Consider the following 15373-nt stretch of genomic DNA (forward strand, 5'->3'; position numbering starts at 1 on the left):
TACCACCAAAAAAAAAGGCGAGGAGAAAATCGCTCAACTTACCAATAATTATTTGTGAAAAACACATTAACAAAAAAAAAAAAGTAGATTAAAAACAAAATGGCATCCTACATTTCCGACGACACAATATTGTACAAAATAAGGCATTTCCTTGTGTGTTTACTGCAATGTCTTTTTCCACCTTTATCTTCTTTTAGTCTCCACTATTAGTCCTTAATAAAAACTGAGTATGGACATGGACTGACTATTTCTGTGTTATATATATATATATATATATATATATATATATATATATATATATATATATATATATATATATATATATATATATATATATATATATATATATATACACATACACACTTATAATTTTAGTTTTTCTTCGAAACTTGAAAAAAAAAAAAAATGCAGGTAGGAGTATACAGTATGAGAGAGGTTGTAGAAGTTCATAAGTGGAGTGTAAATCACTCCATGACATCGCTGGCTGCTACCGTGGTGACGAGCTGGAGAGGGATCTCTGCGTTGGCCAGGATGTCCTGGGCGTTGCTGGAACCCTGCTGGATGTTGGTGAGGATCAGGGTGGTCCCGCCTGCCGTGGTGATGATACTGTCTGAGGACCCCGCCGATTCCATCGAGGCCACCACAGTGCTGCCAGAGTTCACGCCTTTTTTGTTCTGATGAGTTTTAATGTGCTTCGCCAGGTGGTCGCTCCGCATGAAACGCTTGGAACATTCTGGGCAGACAAACTTCTTCTCTCCTGCCAGAGAGAAAATATAGTTTAAAAGATAAAGACTTCGATGCTAAAGACATTTGGAGAGGGTCAAACATGGCATATATCTGGAGGATATGCTTCGTAGGTGAGGAGATAAGTTGAAGAAAGTGGCACTTAAGTTCAATTTGTTTGTTTTATGAATAAAATAATACATACACTTAAGTCTTATTGACTTCTTATATGAATTCTTATTAAATACATTTGTATTGTGTTTTAAGTTGCTGAATTCCAACCTGTCACTGACAAAACTGACAAATAAATTGATGACCAATTTATACTATTTAACTGATTACAATTATCACCAATTAGAAACACAGAATGGTTGAATATCTACTTGCAAAGTTAACAGTGAACACTAAGTCTTAATATCTGAGCTTGAAGCTGACAGCATAATGAAATGCTACTTTAGCCCGTACTGTCAGAGGCCTCACTCAGCCAATGATATGGCCAGGGTTTTCTCAGGGTCTATCCTGGCAGTAAATCATTGTGGCATCAGATACTGTGTATCATTATGTTGTCCTGGTGCATTTGACATTTGATTTCTCATAGGCTACTACTTCTTATATTTTACCCCATGAAGACAGATGGCAACTGCAGGGAAATATTCTATAAAATTAAAAACAGATTAGGTGAGCTAAACAAGAGTGTTCAGATTCAAAGCGGAATCACGGGATGAAAATTAAACCATAAGGCTAAACTCTTGAAAGCTACAGCTCATTACTAGCATCTCTTGTAATGTTTTAGTTATGTAATCTGATGTTAACAGATCATGCAAATTAGACTGCAGAACAAACTGTTTAAACCCCATTCTGAACTGGAAAATTACCACCAAGTCTGTGAAATCTTAATATGTTTTTTCACAATGGCCTTCAATACTAACCTGACATTTTACATGTAAATCCAGAGGGGAACAAACACTGTTATTTCTTACATGACTCACACTTTGCAGGGCACAAATTAACACATTTTACTGATTTTACTGATGTTTTCCTGAAGTGCAAACAGTGAGGGAGCAAAGAAAGGGCACCTGTGTGTGTTCTCCTGTGTCTCTGCAGCTCGTCGCTGCGTGTGAACCTCTTCCCACAAAACATCCAGCTGCAAACAAAAGGTCGCTCCCCTGAATGCCAGCGCAGGTGGGCTCGCAGGTGCGATGTCTTTCCATATACTTTCCCACAGCCGGCAATGTGGCAGATGTGCTGCTTTTTCTTCCCCGTGCTGGATCCTCTGAGAAACACAGGTATGGGTAATTAGGGTCCTGATGATGTTGATTTCCTATGCAAAGCTGTACAGTATGAAGTCAGGCGTACTCACCTCCCACCTGACTCTTTACAGTTGGGGCAAGTACACGCCACTCTGCGCAGCCTCTTGCCCTCCTGACCCAACTGATCCTCCTCATCCACCAGCCTGACGCGAAGGTGGGACAGATCGCTTGTGTTCAGGGTGGAGTCGGTGCTTAGCTGCCACTCTCCAGAGTCGGGCTCTTCTTTTATCCGAATCTCTGGAGTTAATGTGTATGTTAATATTAAACTCTGGTAAACTTATCAAAAAGCCTTCACAGTGAGAGCTGCTTTATTATTGCATGTGACTGACAGCATGGCATCAAATTTTACAAGTAAAACTCCATATTAAGCACAGTGATAAAATAATTAGTTGACTGACAGAAAATGTATAAATGACAATTTTTATAATTCATTAAATGTACCGTGTAGACGTTTTAGCCCACATGAGTGGCAGAAAATGGATGGAAGGACTTAGCTACAATCAAAAACTTCATCACAATGTTTTGATAGCTATAATTACATATAAATCCAACACAAATCGGCTTTAAGGATACACACTATGTATTTTGTTGGGATGCTGAACGTAAACAAACTGTGTTTATAATGAAAACTCCAATTGTTTAGATAAATTATCAACTAAAAACTGCCAAGCATTTGCTGCACACAGCTTCTAACATATGCAAGCTTTGTTGATTTTCGCCATTTCATAAATTTGTATCATTTTTAGACTAAAATATAGACCATTTTCCCAGAAGACATTTTTACTTGCCATAGTAACCGTTCTTTTTAAAGTGTCCCAGTAAGCCATGACAGTGCGACAGTGAGCCAGCATGCACAATACCAGGACTGTGAAACTGAAGCAGCTAAATGGAATTCAACCGTCATTCACTTATGATTAACACCTGTGCTTTTCCTGCTGTGAGATGTCAAAATGTCTTAAGTAAGGGCCTATTGACTGATTTAGCGTTTAAAAAAAAAGTTAGATTAATTAACAATAACGTTGATCATCAGTTACATCCCTACAACAGTACAGATGATTTTACACAGATGGCACTTTGGGCCGTCAGCTTGGAGCAACACAATCAAACGTCCATTCACCTTTATTGTATTAGTGTAATAAATGCAGTAATTATAGTAGGGCAGTAAAGGAAGTCATTTTCTGAAGTGGAAAAAACTTTTAAATATAAATGCAACAATAATAAGTACATTATTAATAAAAAAAGAGATACTGTACCTCCAGGGTTGTCTGCATCTCCTTGTTGGGCCATTGTGTTGACCGTCACTGTCTGCAGGTTGGGCATCTGTCCCGTGCTGATGCTGACTGGACTGGAACCCAGTGACAGGGTCTGGACTGGAGCCAGGGTTATCTGCTGGGGTGGTGTTGTGGGCAGCTGGAGGTTCTGCAGGTTCTGCACTCCCTGCACCTGAAAGGTCTGCCACTGTATCTGACCTGACGGCGTGACCGTCTGGGCTTGGATGATGAAGGTTCCCGGATTGATCAGCTGCACGTTTTGCAGGTTCTGCCCGCCTGTCGCCATGGACTGGACCACCTGACCGTTGGTGGTCTGAATAGGCACCTGCTGCAGCTGTATGATGGACTGAGCTGAGGACACCTGGATGCTCTGCTCTTGGTTCTGTTGGATGAAGCCCTCCTGGAGACCAGAACTCGAGTCGCCTTGCTCTGTAGCCGCTGATGACAATGAAGTGTCTTGTGTCAGCAGACCAGATTCGTTCGCTGGAATGTGTAGCTGAGAGGAAGACGTTGGCACATAAATCTCATGATTTGCATTTGAATCATTTACTTGTAGTGTCTGTGAGAGGTGATTATCTGTCTTCGCCAGACTCTCTGAGCCATCCACAGGCTGACTCGTCATAATAAGCTGGCCATCAGCAGTGACCCCTGTTGCTATAGTCTGAGCACCAGAGAGGCCAAGGGAGTCCAAGTCCACACTGTTAATAGGAACAAAAGTAATGTTCCCAGGCAAACCCACAGGCACATTAGTAACAACCTGACCCTGGTTGTTGAAGGTGGAGCTGCTAAGAGAAACCCCCTGGAGCTGCTGGACATTACCAGTCTGTGATATGAGGTTCTGATTGTTATTAAGGATGTTTGCAGTTGATGTTACACTGAGACTGTGGCTACCTTCAGGCAAGATCTGAATCTGCCCCGTGGCATCCTGAGTCAGAGTCGCTCCATCCACGCCTGTTGTGAAGCTCAGCTGTCCATCTGCTGTCTGAATTTGAGGAATTACTTGGTACTGAATGTTAGGCACTGAATTGGCAGAGGAGGCGTCTGTTCCAGATGTCACAAAGATTGGCTGACTCTGTAAGTTCTGGAGAGGAAGAACATACTGTCCGTTTGATGTTAATATTCCTTGACTTTGGATCTGTATCATTCCAGATTCATCCTTTGCTGCTGTTGTGGGGGTTAACACCTCCCATTTCTCTGTCCCAGTTAGTTGCGTAGATGGATCTGATGTCTGAGAAAAGAAATAATTGACATGAAAAAAAAAATTTACAGGACAATTATGTTCTAGACTTTGTACACGGCTATGCTACTAGCAGTTTACACAATCAGCATCAGAAACATGAGGGAACAGAGGGCAAAAAACATTTGAGTCGTAAGAGCTGAGTGGGCAAGACATTTAGAGTTTTGTTTTACATATATGTTCCTGTTCTTAGCAACTGGTAATATATGGCTCTGTTCACACCTGTAGTATGGTTCCCTTGGTCTAGGACAAACAAAATAAAGATCCATTGTTGTAAGAATGTTAGTTGTATGTAAGGTACATGCTGATTAATTATGAATCATGACAAATCAAGAGTTGTATGCCTGAAGTCTGACAGGTAACTCATACATTAGAATGTCGGTGGCCTGTCATTCTGTATCATCAGTGCTAAACTGACCCATGAAGAAAATTGTATGGATGACAGCTACTCCTGCTGCACCTAACTGCACTTGACGGTTTTATTTATTTTCTCTGGTGGACAGTGATACGTTTTCATGCGGTCTTGATGCAGTTGTTTAATTCACACCAGATTTTGAATGACAGTATTTTTATCAGCCAAAATTAACCTAAGCAAATGGGCAAACACAGAAGAGTTTGTGTCGACTGTATCAAACAAGTGCTGTGTGAACACAACCAGAAAGAAACATCATAGGTTTTCTTTTATGTTCTGCTTATGTTCTGCTTTGTCTTGCATGAACAAGGCAACTGTCTATTGTTAGTCTACGTGTCTGTAATAACAGCAGGACAGTTGAGTGTGTTATCTAAACTGTTAAAGTCAGTTAAACAGGTGAGGGGAAGATGTCGGTAGCCTACTGATTACAAACAGGCTCGGTAGTGAACAACACGCTAACGTGCTGACAGATTCTGTGTTTTTAGCTAAGTTGGGCCAGAGAATATTAAAGTGCCCATATTATGAAAAAAAACAAAACTTTTTTCTGGGATTTGGGGTGTTATTTTGAGTCTCTAATGCTTCCACACGCATACAAACTTGGAAAAAAAAACATCCATGCTGTTTTGAGTGAGATACGGGTTTCTGAATGTATTCTGCCTTCAGTCTCTGGGTGAGCTGGTCAAAATCGGCACGGCCGTCTACGTCATCACCCGAAACATTTGGTGTGTGCTAACCACTTTAGCTAATACCACATCAGATAGCTGTTTCTCAAACTTTGGTCAGTACAAGGCAGGATTAGCCGGGAGACTTCTTCTAAACGAGGGCGCACTTCCAACTTTGCGTGGAATACCTGCAGACGAGGGACATGCAAGTAGTTCTATAGTGTTGTAGCAGTGTTTTGTCATTGAGAACGAGGTGGCTAACCGCTAGCAGCGCTAGCTTCTAGCTAGTAGTCCTTACCTAGCTACTGCGCATGTGCGACTCCCAACAAAGATGGGACAGAAGTGAGATGCCTCACTCTGTAGTAAAAAAACAGAGAACTCAACACACAGGGTGAAAAGAGGAGCTGCAGCAATGCGCAGTACAAGTACAGTACAGTGTTTTTTGAAAATTAAACCATGTAAACCTATTCTGGTACAACCTCTAAATACAATTATGAACCTGAAAATGAGCATAATATGGGCGCTTTAAGTTAAAACAGATCGATGATGCTGTTTCGCCCTCATTGTTCTCTAAGCATTGCATCGGTTTAAAATGCTACATTGCTTGTCAGCAACCAGCCATATGGTAACTTAGGAAGCAATTTGGCCTTGTGTACGCTGATTAATTTGGCACGCAGTTAACAGACAAGTCATAATTTTGTTGAATAAAAACTCAACTCCTGACATTTGCTCCTGGTGTTTTTAACCACTGTTTTGGAAGAAGGAAATAATGGGAGTAACAGGCAAACCAGCTTTAAAAGTAAGTGAGTATTTTCTTAATAAATAAATGCTGTGGGGTGGATCTAATTGATGCTGATGTGAAGAGTGGTTCATGTGGATTTGGAAAAGTACACGAACACTAAAAACAGTAACACTAAAAGCTACACTCCCACCACCAATTTTGCTCAGCTGTGACTGAAGGCTTTACATCTGCTGTAGTTGTGTGATCTAGCAGAGGTGCTGATTTACCACATCTGCGGCAGAACCTCTGCACCTCTGATGACGGTGACACAACCAGGTGGTTGCTAGCAGACCAAGGGATGATGGCTGAGTGTCCTTCCCACAAAAGGTGAATTTAAAAAGGTAGAGAGTGTGTGGCCATTAGTCTGTGCCACATATAAAGTATCATTGCAAGAGCAAAGGATGAAGTTAGAAGGTTAAAGGACTTTCTTGCCCGTGTTAAGCGCCCCAGGCAGCATCGAGACAATGTTTAGGTCTGACTGGAGTGTACAGCCTGTCACTTCAATCCTCCTAAGGAGGCGGGATTTGTAAGATGCCTGAGAGGAAGTGTTGCCCGAGAGGTTCTAATGTGTTGAACGCGTTAACTTCGGTAAGCACCATCACTCCGTTTCTGGAAACCCAGCGACGGCGTATAATGAGAGTCATAATCCCGAGAGGGAAACATTACCTGATTGCCCCCGCCTTGCTCCTGCTGCAGAAAGTCGCTTTGACTGCTGTCCACGTCCAAGGCAGCCATATCTTCTGGTTTCATCGGCTGTTCTGGGGCTGTGTAGTAAAAAGCATATAGCTATGAGTGGGAGCAGCCGAAGCTAACGTTAGCTAAACAAGCCTGATACTCACATAACTAGAGGACTAACGTTAGCCAATAACGTTGTTGTAACGACAGTAGACTAGCCAACAATAAAATCACAACCACCGCTACCAACTGAACCAAACTCCATAGAGAAAACCGCGATGTAGCAATAATTAGTTTGAAAGAGAGCTCATTAGTGATGTGTCCTAAACAAGCTAACGAGCGCAGAGTTAGCTAGCTACTAACGTCACTGCTAACTTAGCCGGCGATGGTAAGCAATACAAGCACCACTGCTAACGTGTTAGCATGCTAATTCAGCCAGAGGATGCGTGTGGTAACGTTAGCTTGTTAGCTTACGTGGGTGAAGAATAAGATAGATATTACATACCAGTCATTACGTGCCTTGTCTTTAAACGGAAAGTCCTGATAGTCACAAGCCACCGGACATTATCAGCAAATGAAATTGATTGTATACGCGTAGAAATAGGTGATAACTGTCAGATTTTTTTCTATTTTGATTGACGGGCGGTAGGTAACACAAAGGGTGGGGCCTCCAGTGTTGACTGGGAGTATTTGCGTCACAAACAGGAAATCCCGCCGTCCTTCATAAAGATGATTGGTTGTTCGTTTTGCACACCGTGTTATTATTTGTCAGTCGATATGTCAGTCATCCTTTGTTGGATTCTTTTCCTGTTTATTATGCATGTTCAGTTTTACAGTACTGGTAGTGAGGATTGTAGTTACATTGTTTACTTTCAGTTACATTCTTGTTACCAGTGAATCAAACCTGTTCAGTGAGATGGCTGCTTGCAAAGCCTGTAATAGCAATCAGAGGACATATAGATAAGATATAGACAGAGAAGTGCAATCACTTTATTTTCCAAATACATTGAATTCTTCTTCTGCATTTAACTCATCCTATACCTAAAGCCCAAGAGCAATCACCAGTCCACTAAATGGCCTGCCAGCTGTCACATAGACTTCTGCCAGGAAATACCACTCTGGCATAGGCTAATCAGTAAACATCGAACCCTATGCCCATTTAAAATACATTTAAATGTATTGTGACATTGATCTATAACCTGTTGCACACAGTTTCAGATGGTCTCAAAAAGGTTATGATGGATTGAAGTATGTATTATCACTCCTTTTATCAGGTGTTGTAATTTAACAACAATACAAAAGAAGGTAGTCTAATGCACCAATCCAGTTCTCTCTCTATCTCACAGAGATCAAATACCAGTGCTCTTTTTCCCAAATGTAAAAACCTGTATACCTCACTGCAACGTGGTTATTGTAGGTATTTTATTTTATTTTATTTTATTTTTTTACAATATGTAGTGTAACAAATGGCATTGGACTGCTGTGGCTTTAAAAACTGAGCCGGTGGCCTGCTGTGACGGAATAAATGTAACTGATGGTGGAAACACTGTTTAATTTAATGATGATTGGTCAAGTTATGGCAGATTAGATCAGTGTATCCCTATTTTTAAGTTAACGAAACAGATTTACTCTATTTAAGACACTGATTTTGACTCTTTGATGAATCTAAATGATGCCATTTATCATGGCAGGTTTGCTCTCATGCGTTTCTACAAACTAATAGTATCCTTTTCTTACCTGTGAATAAGAAAGTGATCAGCAATTGAGTTTTAAAATGTGTGTTGATTACTTAGGACAAAAAGTGACACAATCGAGACACAATCTGAGTTTGTATTTGACCAGATTTATTCCCCTCCATCTGATTGTGCACAGTACAACATTGTGAAAGTGCATTGAAATGAGAGCCTGCATGCTATTGTATCTGCTCTGTGCCTGTGATGCTATCAGGACCCCACTTCTGAGTATTATTTGTGGTGTGTCAGTTCCTCACAGTGCGCGACCGCAGTGAGGCTATTCCTCTCAACCTTCAATTCAAACTTGGCCCATTACAGCCAGACTACAAAAGCACTTTCCGTGCACTCAGAAGCTCACGGCAGTGAATGGTGGATATTTCCAATCACTCTGCTGTCAATCCAAGTGTCAGGTAAACACAGGCCAATGGAAACAGCTTTAGAAAAACCTTGCAGCTGTGTCTGTCTTACTCCAGGAGTCCTTGGAAACGTATCAACAATTTCTACAAAGACCTCCAAGTTAAAGAGAAAAGTCAAATATCCTAAAAGCAGCTCAAATGCAACACCCTGGTGGACAAAGTGGCCTACACGAGATACATAACTGTCATGGTGTTTGTCTTCAATCCTGTGAGTGTTGTCTCCAGCTCGAGCTACAAACAAAGGAAATAAGATTGTATTGACAGAACTTGTATTCACTTCATGAGAAGAATCTGTGAAGTCTGTAGAGCAATTACCCAGTGGGAGTTTCAGCACATCTGTAAGGATTCAGTGTGATAGATATAACTGTAAATAGGGGCATCATTGACCTTCTCACTGCACAGACCCTTTAGCTTTCAGCTTTCTTTCAGTATTGTTTGAGGAAATATGATATATATTAGATTGCATTTTATATTAAAAAAAATCTTCACAGAATAAATTGATTAAAAAATATTAATCAAAACTTTATTTTTCAATGCAAGAGCCTCTTCTCTTTAACTTCTAGGAGTGGACATTCTTCAGAGCAGAAATGTGAAGGATAAGAGGAGTAACAGAGTGAGTCCATAATGGCTTTGACTGTTTCATATTAACATATTGACAGTCGTTTTCATAATGGCCAGTCCAAGAGAGAGTGACCCCACAGAGAGAAACTGCCCTGCTGGAAGCACCTCGTGGGACGGTGTAAATGGGACCTGAGAGAGAATTGAAACTGGTGCAGCACAGAGAAATGTGGATGGAATATCAAATGTGTGTTATAGACTTTAACTCTGAAGCACCTGAGAAAGAAACAATCATACTGTTCTTTGTTTGAGTAACTGAGAATTTACCTGTTAAACATACAGTAAGAGGTGCATGATAGGTTTTCATAATAATTATTACTGTGGAAGTTCAACATCTTTTTAACATACGGATGTAAAATATGGATGTGTTTATGCATATGCATTTAGTATCAGAATCAAAAAACTTAAGCAGAAAAACATTCAGCTTTCATGTGGTAAGAAGTATGAAAATACATATGTATATACATTATCAACTATTAGACAACAAACATACACTTTACTGTATATACTATACAGAATCATTGTTGTAAACAGGGTTTGAGGTCTGTTTGAAGTGTGTATCACAAGCATGGCAGTGCAAAGGACTCTGAATAAATATGGTATATAATACACTTTTCTATGTACAGATGAGATAATGTTTGTTAAGAAGTAAATTTACACTCAGTGACCAGTTAATTAGGTGCACCTGTATAATCAAATGCAATCCAATACAACTGTTCTGCCATTAAATCCACTTTTATAATGTTGTTTTGTGTAGTTAAATTATATGTTTTAACATTGAGGTGGTGTTGTTGTACTGGACAGCATTATATTCAGAGGTGCATCTAAGTTTCTGCCTCCTCTATAGTGCAGTGCAACACCTTTAACTTTGACCTCTGTAATAAACATATAATTGAACAGCCCACTTAGACTAACAATAAAAAGTTAACATACAGTTACAGTATGTATTACAGGGTTATTGCATAGAAGTTGTTTTTGACTATCACATGGCTGGTTTAATTGTGTGTGTGTTATGGCATGAGTAAAGAAAAGAAACATTTAGAAAATATAGTTTTAATGCTTAAATAGTATTTTGCTGCATTTTGTGTGCAAACTTAAAAGACTAAACTTGTTCCAAAAATGCTATAATACCACAGGTAACCATTAAAAGTAGTTCAGACACATGCAATGAGAACTGCAGATGCATGCGTAAAAAACTAAGCTGTTTATGGCGTTCTTTTCTCTCAACATTATACTGGCAATGTTTTATCACTCTGACAGAGATGGTAATAAATCAAAAAACCTTGTTTCAGTACAACACAGATGAGAGGAAATTGTTGCATAAACTCATAAATGAACATAATAAAAGTGTTATTTTAGTCAAATTCTGATTCTATATTGATTTCATGGCTGTTAGTATATAGTACATGTGTCAGACTGAGGAGTCCTACAATAGCAATAATTACAACATGGCAACACTTTTATTGTCATCCAAAATAGAGATAATCTCCTCTCTGTAATGATATGATACAATGCCTTTACAATACCCATTGAATTTCCCAACACAATCCCTTGTGCATTGTAACTGCTCTGAAAAATGGTGTTGTTATTTATATGTTTATTTGTAATAACTCATACATTCCTTTTTTAAATTCTTCAAAGGTCTTTGGTGTGCACGTGATTTACAACAGCTGGCCGTGGTCGGTTTTCCTGGGTGTGTGTGTTTGAAAGTGAGCTTTCCATTCTGTGCCCTTCTTGGTTTGATGCCACTGTGGTTTGCCTCGGGGCAGAGTGGCACCGCTTGATTAATGGTGCTGACAGAACATTTGTACCAACAGAGAATCTGTCACATTTCTGGACTTGTTTTTATTATTTAGAGGTTAGACCAGTTAGACTGCTTTAACAATCCACCTACGTCACCTGATAATGTTTATGAATACTTGCATACACATTAACTGGTGCTTATGTTTACGTGAATACTTTGAAATGTGTTCCATGGTGTCAGGACAGAAAGGACACTGAATGACTTTATAATTCATTAATTCTTGCCTCTCCTGTGACAGCAAAATTCTTAGTATCCAACCCTGAAATAGTTGAGGACGTATAGAACAAGAGACTTTGTTATGGTGTTTGTTCCTATACAACATCTGCATGATTCGAAATAGCTTTATTACTCGCTCTGAGAAGATTTATTATCACTTTATGAAAAACAAAATAGTCCACGACCCAGACCACTGGGAACAACTCATCAATCCCTGGGCCTCAAAACTACAGAAGATGAATAATCTTCTATGTGGGGTTTAGGTTGGCCAACACCACCACCACCCCGAGAGGAATGCAAAAACAGTTTTGTCTCAAGCCCTTATTGTGCTCTCCAGAGGATCTGTATGGTTTCACTTAGAAAACAGTGAGCCAAAAACAGCCTGTTGTATAGAAGATATAAGTATATGAGAGCTGTAAATGTTAGTAGCAGTGACTTTCTTGGTCTGCTCCATGAAATATCATAATAAAGTGATTAAAATCAGTGGTTAATGCTAAAGTTACCAAGCAAAGTACGCTTATTGTTATTTCATACGCGTTGTCATCCATCACAATAAACACTATCCTATATTTTGCCACTGATCTCAAACCTTAAAGACTATAATCCACCTTATTTCCATGACAAACACTGTTCTTTGTAGTGCTAGCAGAGACACGGTTCCTTTCTAAAACTTGGATATGCAATACTATCTCTGTGAAATGACCATTTTTATTCAATCTTTTTGTTCCCATCAAAAGGCCATTTTGTTCTCTGCAGTCTTAATGGTTACACGATATTCACCAAAGCACTGCTGATCTACAGCTCTTTGTTCGGACTCCCACAGAGAATACAATCTTACTTTGGAGCACTGCGGCTGCAGCCATACAATTCCATCAGCATAAACGCTTCACAAACACTTACACACAAAGTATAGGGGCGAGAAAAACACTACTTCAGACAACAGGAATCGTTTTCTGGTTGTGGATTGTGTCACCTTCTATTTTCATACTATACAGAATATTATAAAATGTGTACTTTTTGTGGAAAATTCGGTTTGACTGAATATTTCTTTTATCTATTCATAGGTGTGTATTTGCCTTCATTGTTCAGGGACAGGAAAAAAAACTGTAAACATAACAAGGATGCTATTTTTGTCAATATTTGAGGATTGTAGCGGAGTATTGCAGGGACAGCTAAAGAGAGGACACACCTATTCATCAATCATAAATTAAATGGAAATTGAAAATGAAAGGTTACCTCAATCACTTTACAAATAATCATTTAAACTGACCAGTTCTTTTGGCCGAAACACCTGCATGTGCCCTTCTAAAATCAGCATCACTTAACAGATTTAATTATAATTGTCCCCTCTATGCTACAGTCAGTGTCAGCTGTGTCTTTTAATTCTCTAATCAGTGGTCGGCAGGACCACTATCACCATCCCCATGCAGCTTCCCACTCAATACAGACATCCCAAAACACACACAGGCTGGTTTTGTCAAATGTTTTATTGAGTGTAGACATCTGGGCTACTGTAAAACATGCATTATCTGCAGAAGGGGGAGAAGAGCAGGTGGCATTGTCCCCGCTGTCAGCTGTGTCAGTGCTGGCACCCGTGATGGAGATTAATGAGGTATCTGGAGAGTAATATGCTCCTTCAAATGCTGCTACGATTTGAAGTGGGGGCCGATCCTGATCTTAAATAGCAAAGCTGTCAGAGTTTACTGAACCTGTGCTTTGGATCAGAGGGGGGATTTGATCCTACAGAAAGTGAGTGTGGCAGTGGGTATCAGGCCAAAGAGAAAAAGGGGGTAACAAACACAAGTCAGTTACATAAACAAACAGATTGTTCTTGTGTCACTTTTTCTTTGGTGCATTTGGTGCGTTAAACTTGAAAAAAATGATGTCTCCATCTTCAACAACGTAGTTTCTCCCCTGTTGTCTGTATTTCCCTGCCGCCTGTAAAATAACAAAGAAAACACTAATTAACAATAGAGCACATTGTGAATAATAATTGGAAATAATAGTTCAGTATCCAATCTATTTTATCACCTACAAATACTTTACTTTACTCCAATTGCAAATGTCATATTCTCGCACTCTCTCTCTCTCGCTCGCTCGTACGCACGCACGCACGCACGCACGCACACACGCACACACGCACACACACACACACACACCCATGTTTTCTTCAAGGGGTGCCTGATTCCCACTAGGTAAATAATTCTTCTGCCCATTTCAGTTTCATGTGCACGAGCACAAAATGTTAATAAGTCTTTGATTACAGCACTATCAAACTTCTCAAGGAAACAAAATAAGTTCTAACATTTCTTTTGTATACAGTAAGTGTTTGTTCTCCTTCCCGGCAAACTCAAAAATAATTGACTTGAAGTGCTAATACAGACAGGTTTATGCATTCTGGTTCTGCACAGCGCACAATTAATTAGATAAATCAATGTCCCTTTAAAGGCTCAGGAGACCATTTAATCCAAGCTCAATACCACCAGAAACACTGGATGGAGAGGGAGACAGAAAAAAAAATCAATGGCTATTTGTGATTCCTGAGTATGTATTAAACCAGACACGTCTAACTGGTTCATTTGCACTTGAAAGCAGCCATCTGGAGCAGCAAGCTTGGCTTAAGCAGATATGATTACTAATAATGTGATATCCCCATACACTGGCCCTATTCAGACAGCCTATTCCCACAACTGGCATTAAATAGGACAGACTTTAATGTCACAGTCAGAAACGCTCCATGTTCTTATGAGGCCCAAAAAGGGATTAGTAAGAGAGCATGCAGTAAGGACCTGACACTCAGATCTCAACCTTGGATAACAATGGTGGAACTCCCCAGAGACTCACACGTTTCACCCTCTGTTTGCAGCTTACGATGGGTGTGGACAATACACTGCTGCTGCATTAAATTCTAAATACTTATTAAAAAGGCTTGAATAATAAAGAGATTTAAATGTTTTCATAGTGCTTCCTTTCCACACTGGTCCCTGCACGTCCTGTGTGTCACCATAATTACATTAGTTGAGTCTGTAAATGGGCACATGGAGTTGATGATGCAATAGTGGGACAGTAACATCATGGCTTACTGCTGCTGTCACACAAATGTCACACATAGCGAGGTTTAAGTCACTTCTGCTTTCATTTAATTAACTGAGGATTCAATTTGTTGTCTGTACATAAATTAAAGTATAAAAAAGAGCATCTTTGATATAAAAGGCATCCTACAGCGTTGATTAAAGAATTATTAACTATGTACCTTCAATTGCAGTTTGCCAAAAAAAAACAAAATGAATGCCAAACCTAAAACATTTGTAGTAGAAAGGAGAAGCATTTTGCAAAGTACTTGCTGTAGTTGGTGCCCAGTTATTGTCTTTACAAATTCTTTTAAGTTATTACATTTGACAACAACCCACACTACAGTTAAAAGGTGAAAAACAAACACTGGCCATCATGAAAATAAGATATGCATGTTACATTTCTGTGCTACCCATCCATGAAACAGACCTTATTTGAGGAAT

The 15373-nt window shown here is 39.6% G+C and overlaps 2 protein-coding genes across 2 annotated transcripts in view; both read right to left on the bottom strand.

Annotated features, from left to right (window-relative positions):
• Window positions 1-359: 359 nt before the first annotated feature.
• sp3a (sp3a transcription factor) lies at window positions 360-7755 on the bottom strand. The gene is made up of 6 exons (XM_078261899.1): window positions 7577-7755; window positions 7063-7160; window positions 3287-4532; window positions 2084-2270; window positions 1800-1996; window positions 360-757 (listed from the first exon to the last, which is right to left on the bottom strand). The coding sequence occupies exons 1-6, from the start codon at window positions 7581-7583 to the stop codon at window positions 465-467; spliced, it is 2028 nt and encodes a 675-aa protein (XP_078118025.1). The 5' UTR covers window positions 7584-7755; the 3' UTR covers window positions 360-464.
• A 5615-nt stretch (window positions 7756-13370) lies between these two features.
• Window positions 13371-15373, bottom strand: part of LOC144525253 (obg-like ATPase 1) — a 46602-nt gene continuing 44599 nt past the window's right edge. Inside the window, exon 11 of the mRNA XM_078261906.1 lies at window positions 13371-13796. Within this exon, the coding sequence (XP_078118032.1) occupies window positions 13695-13796 (102 nt within the window). The 3' untranslated portion in view covers window positions 13371-13694. The remainder of the gene's footprint in view (window positions 13797-15373) is intronic.

The sequence above is a fragment of the Sander vitreus genome, chromosome 11, assembly GCF_031162955.1.
Source record: "Sander vitreus isolate 19-12246 chromosome 11, sanVit1, whole genome shotgun sequence".
NCBI lineage: Eukaryota > Metazoa > Chordata > Actinopteri > Perciformes > Percidae > Sander > Sander vitreus.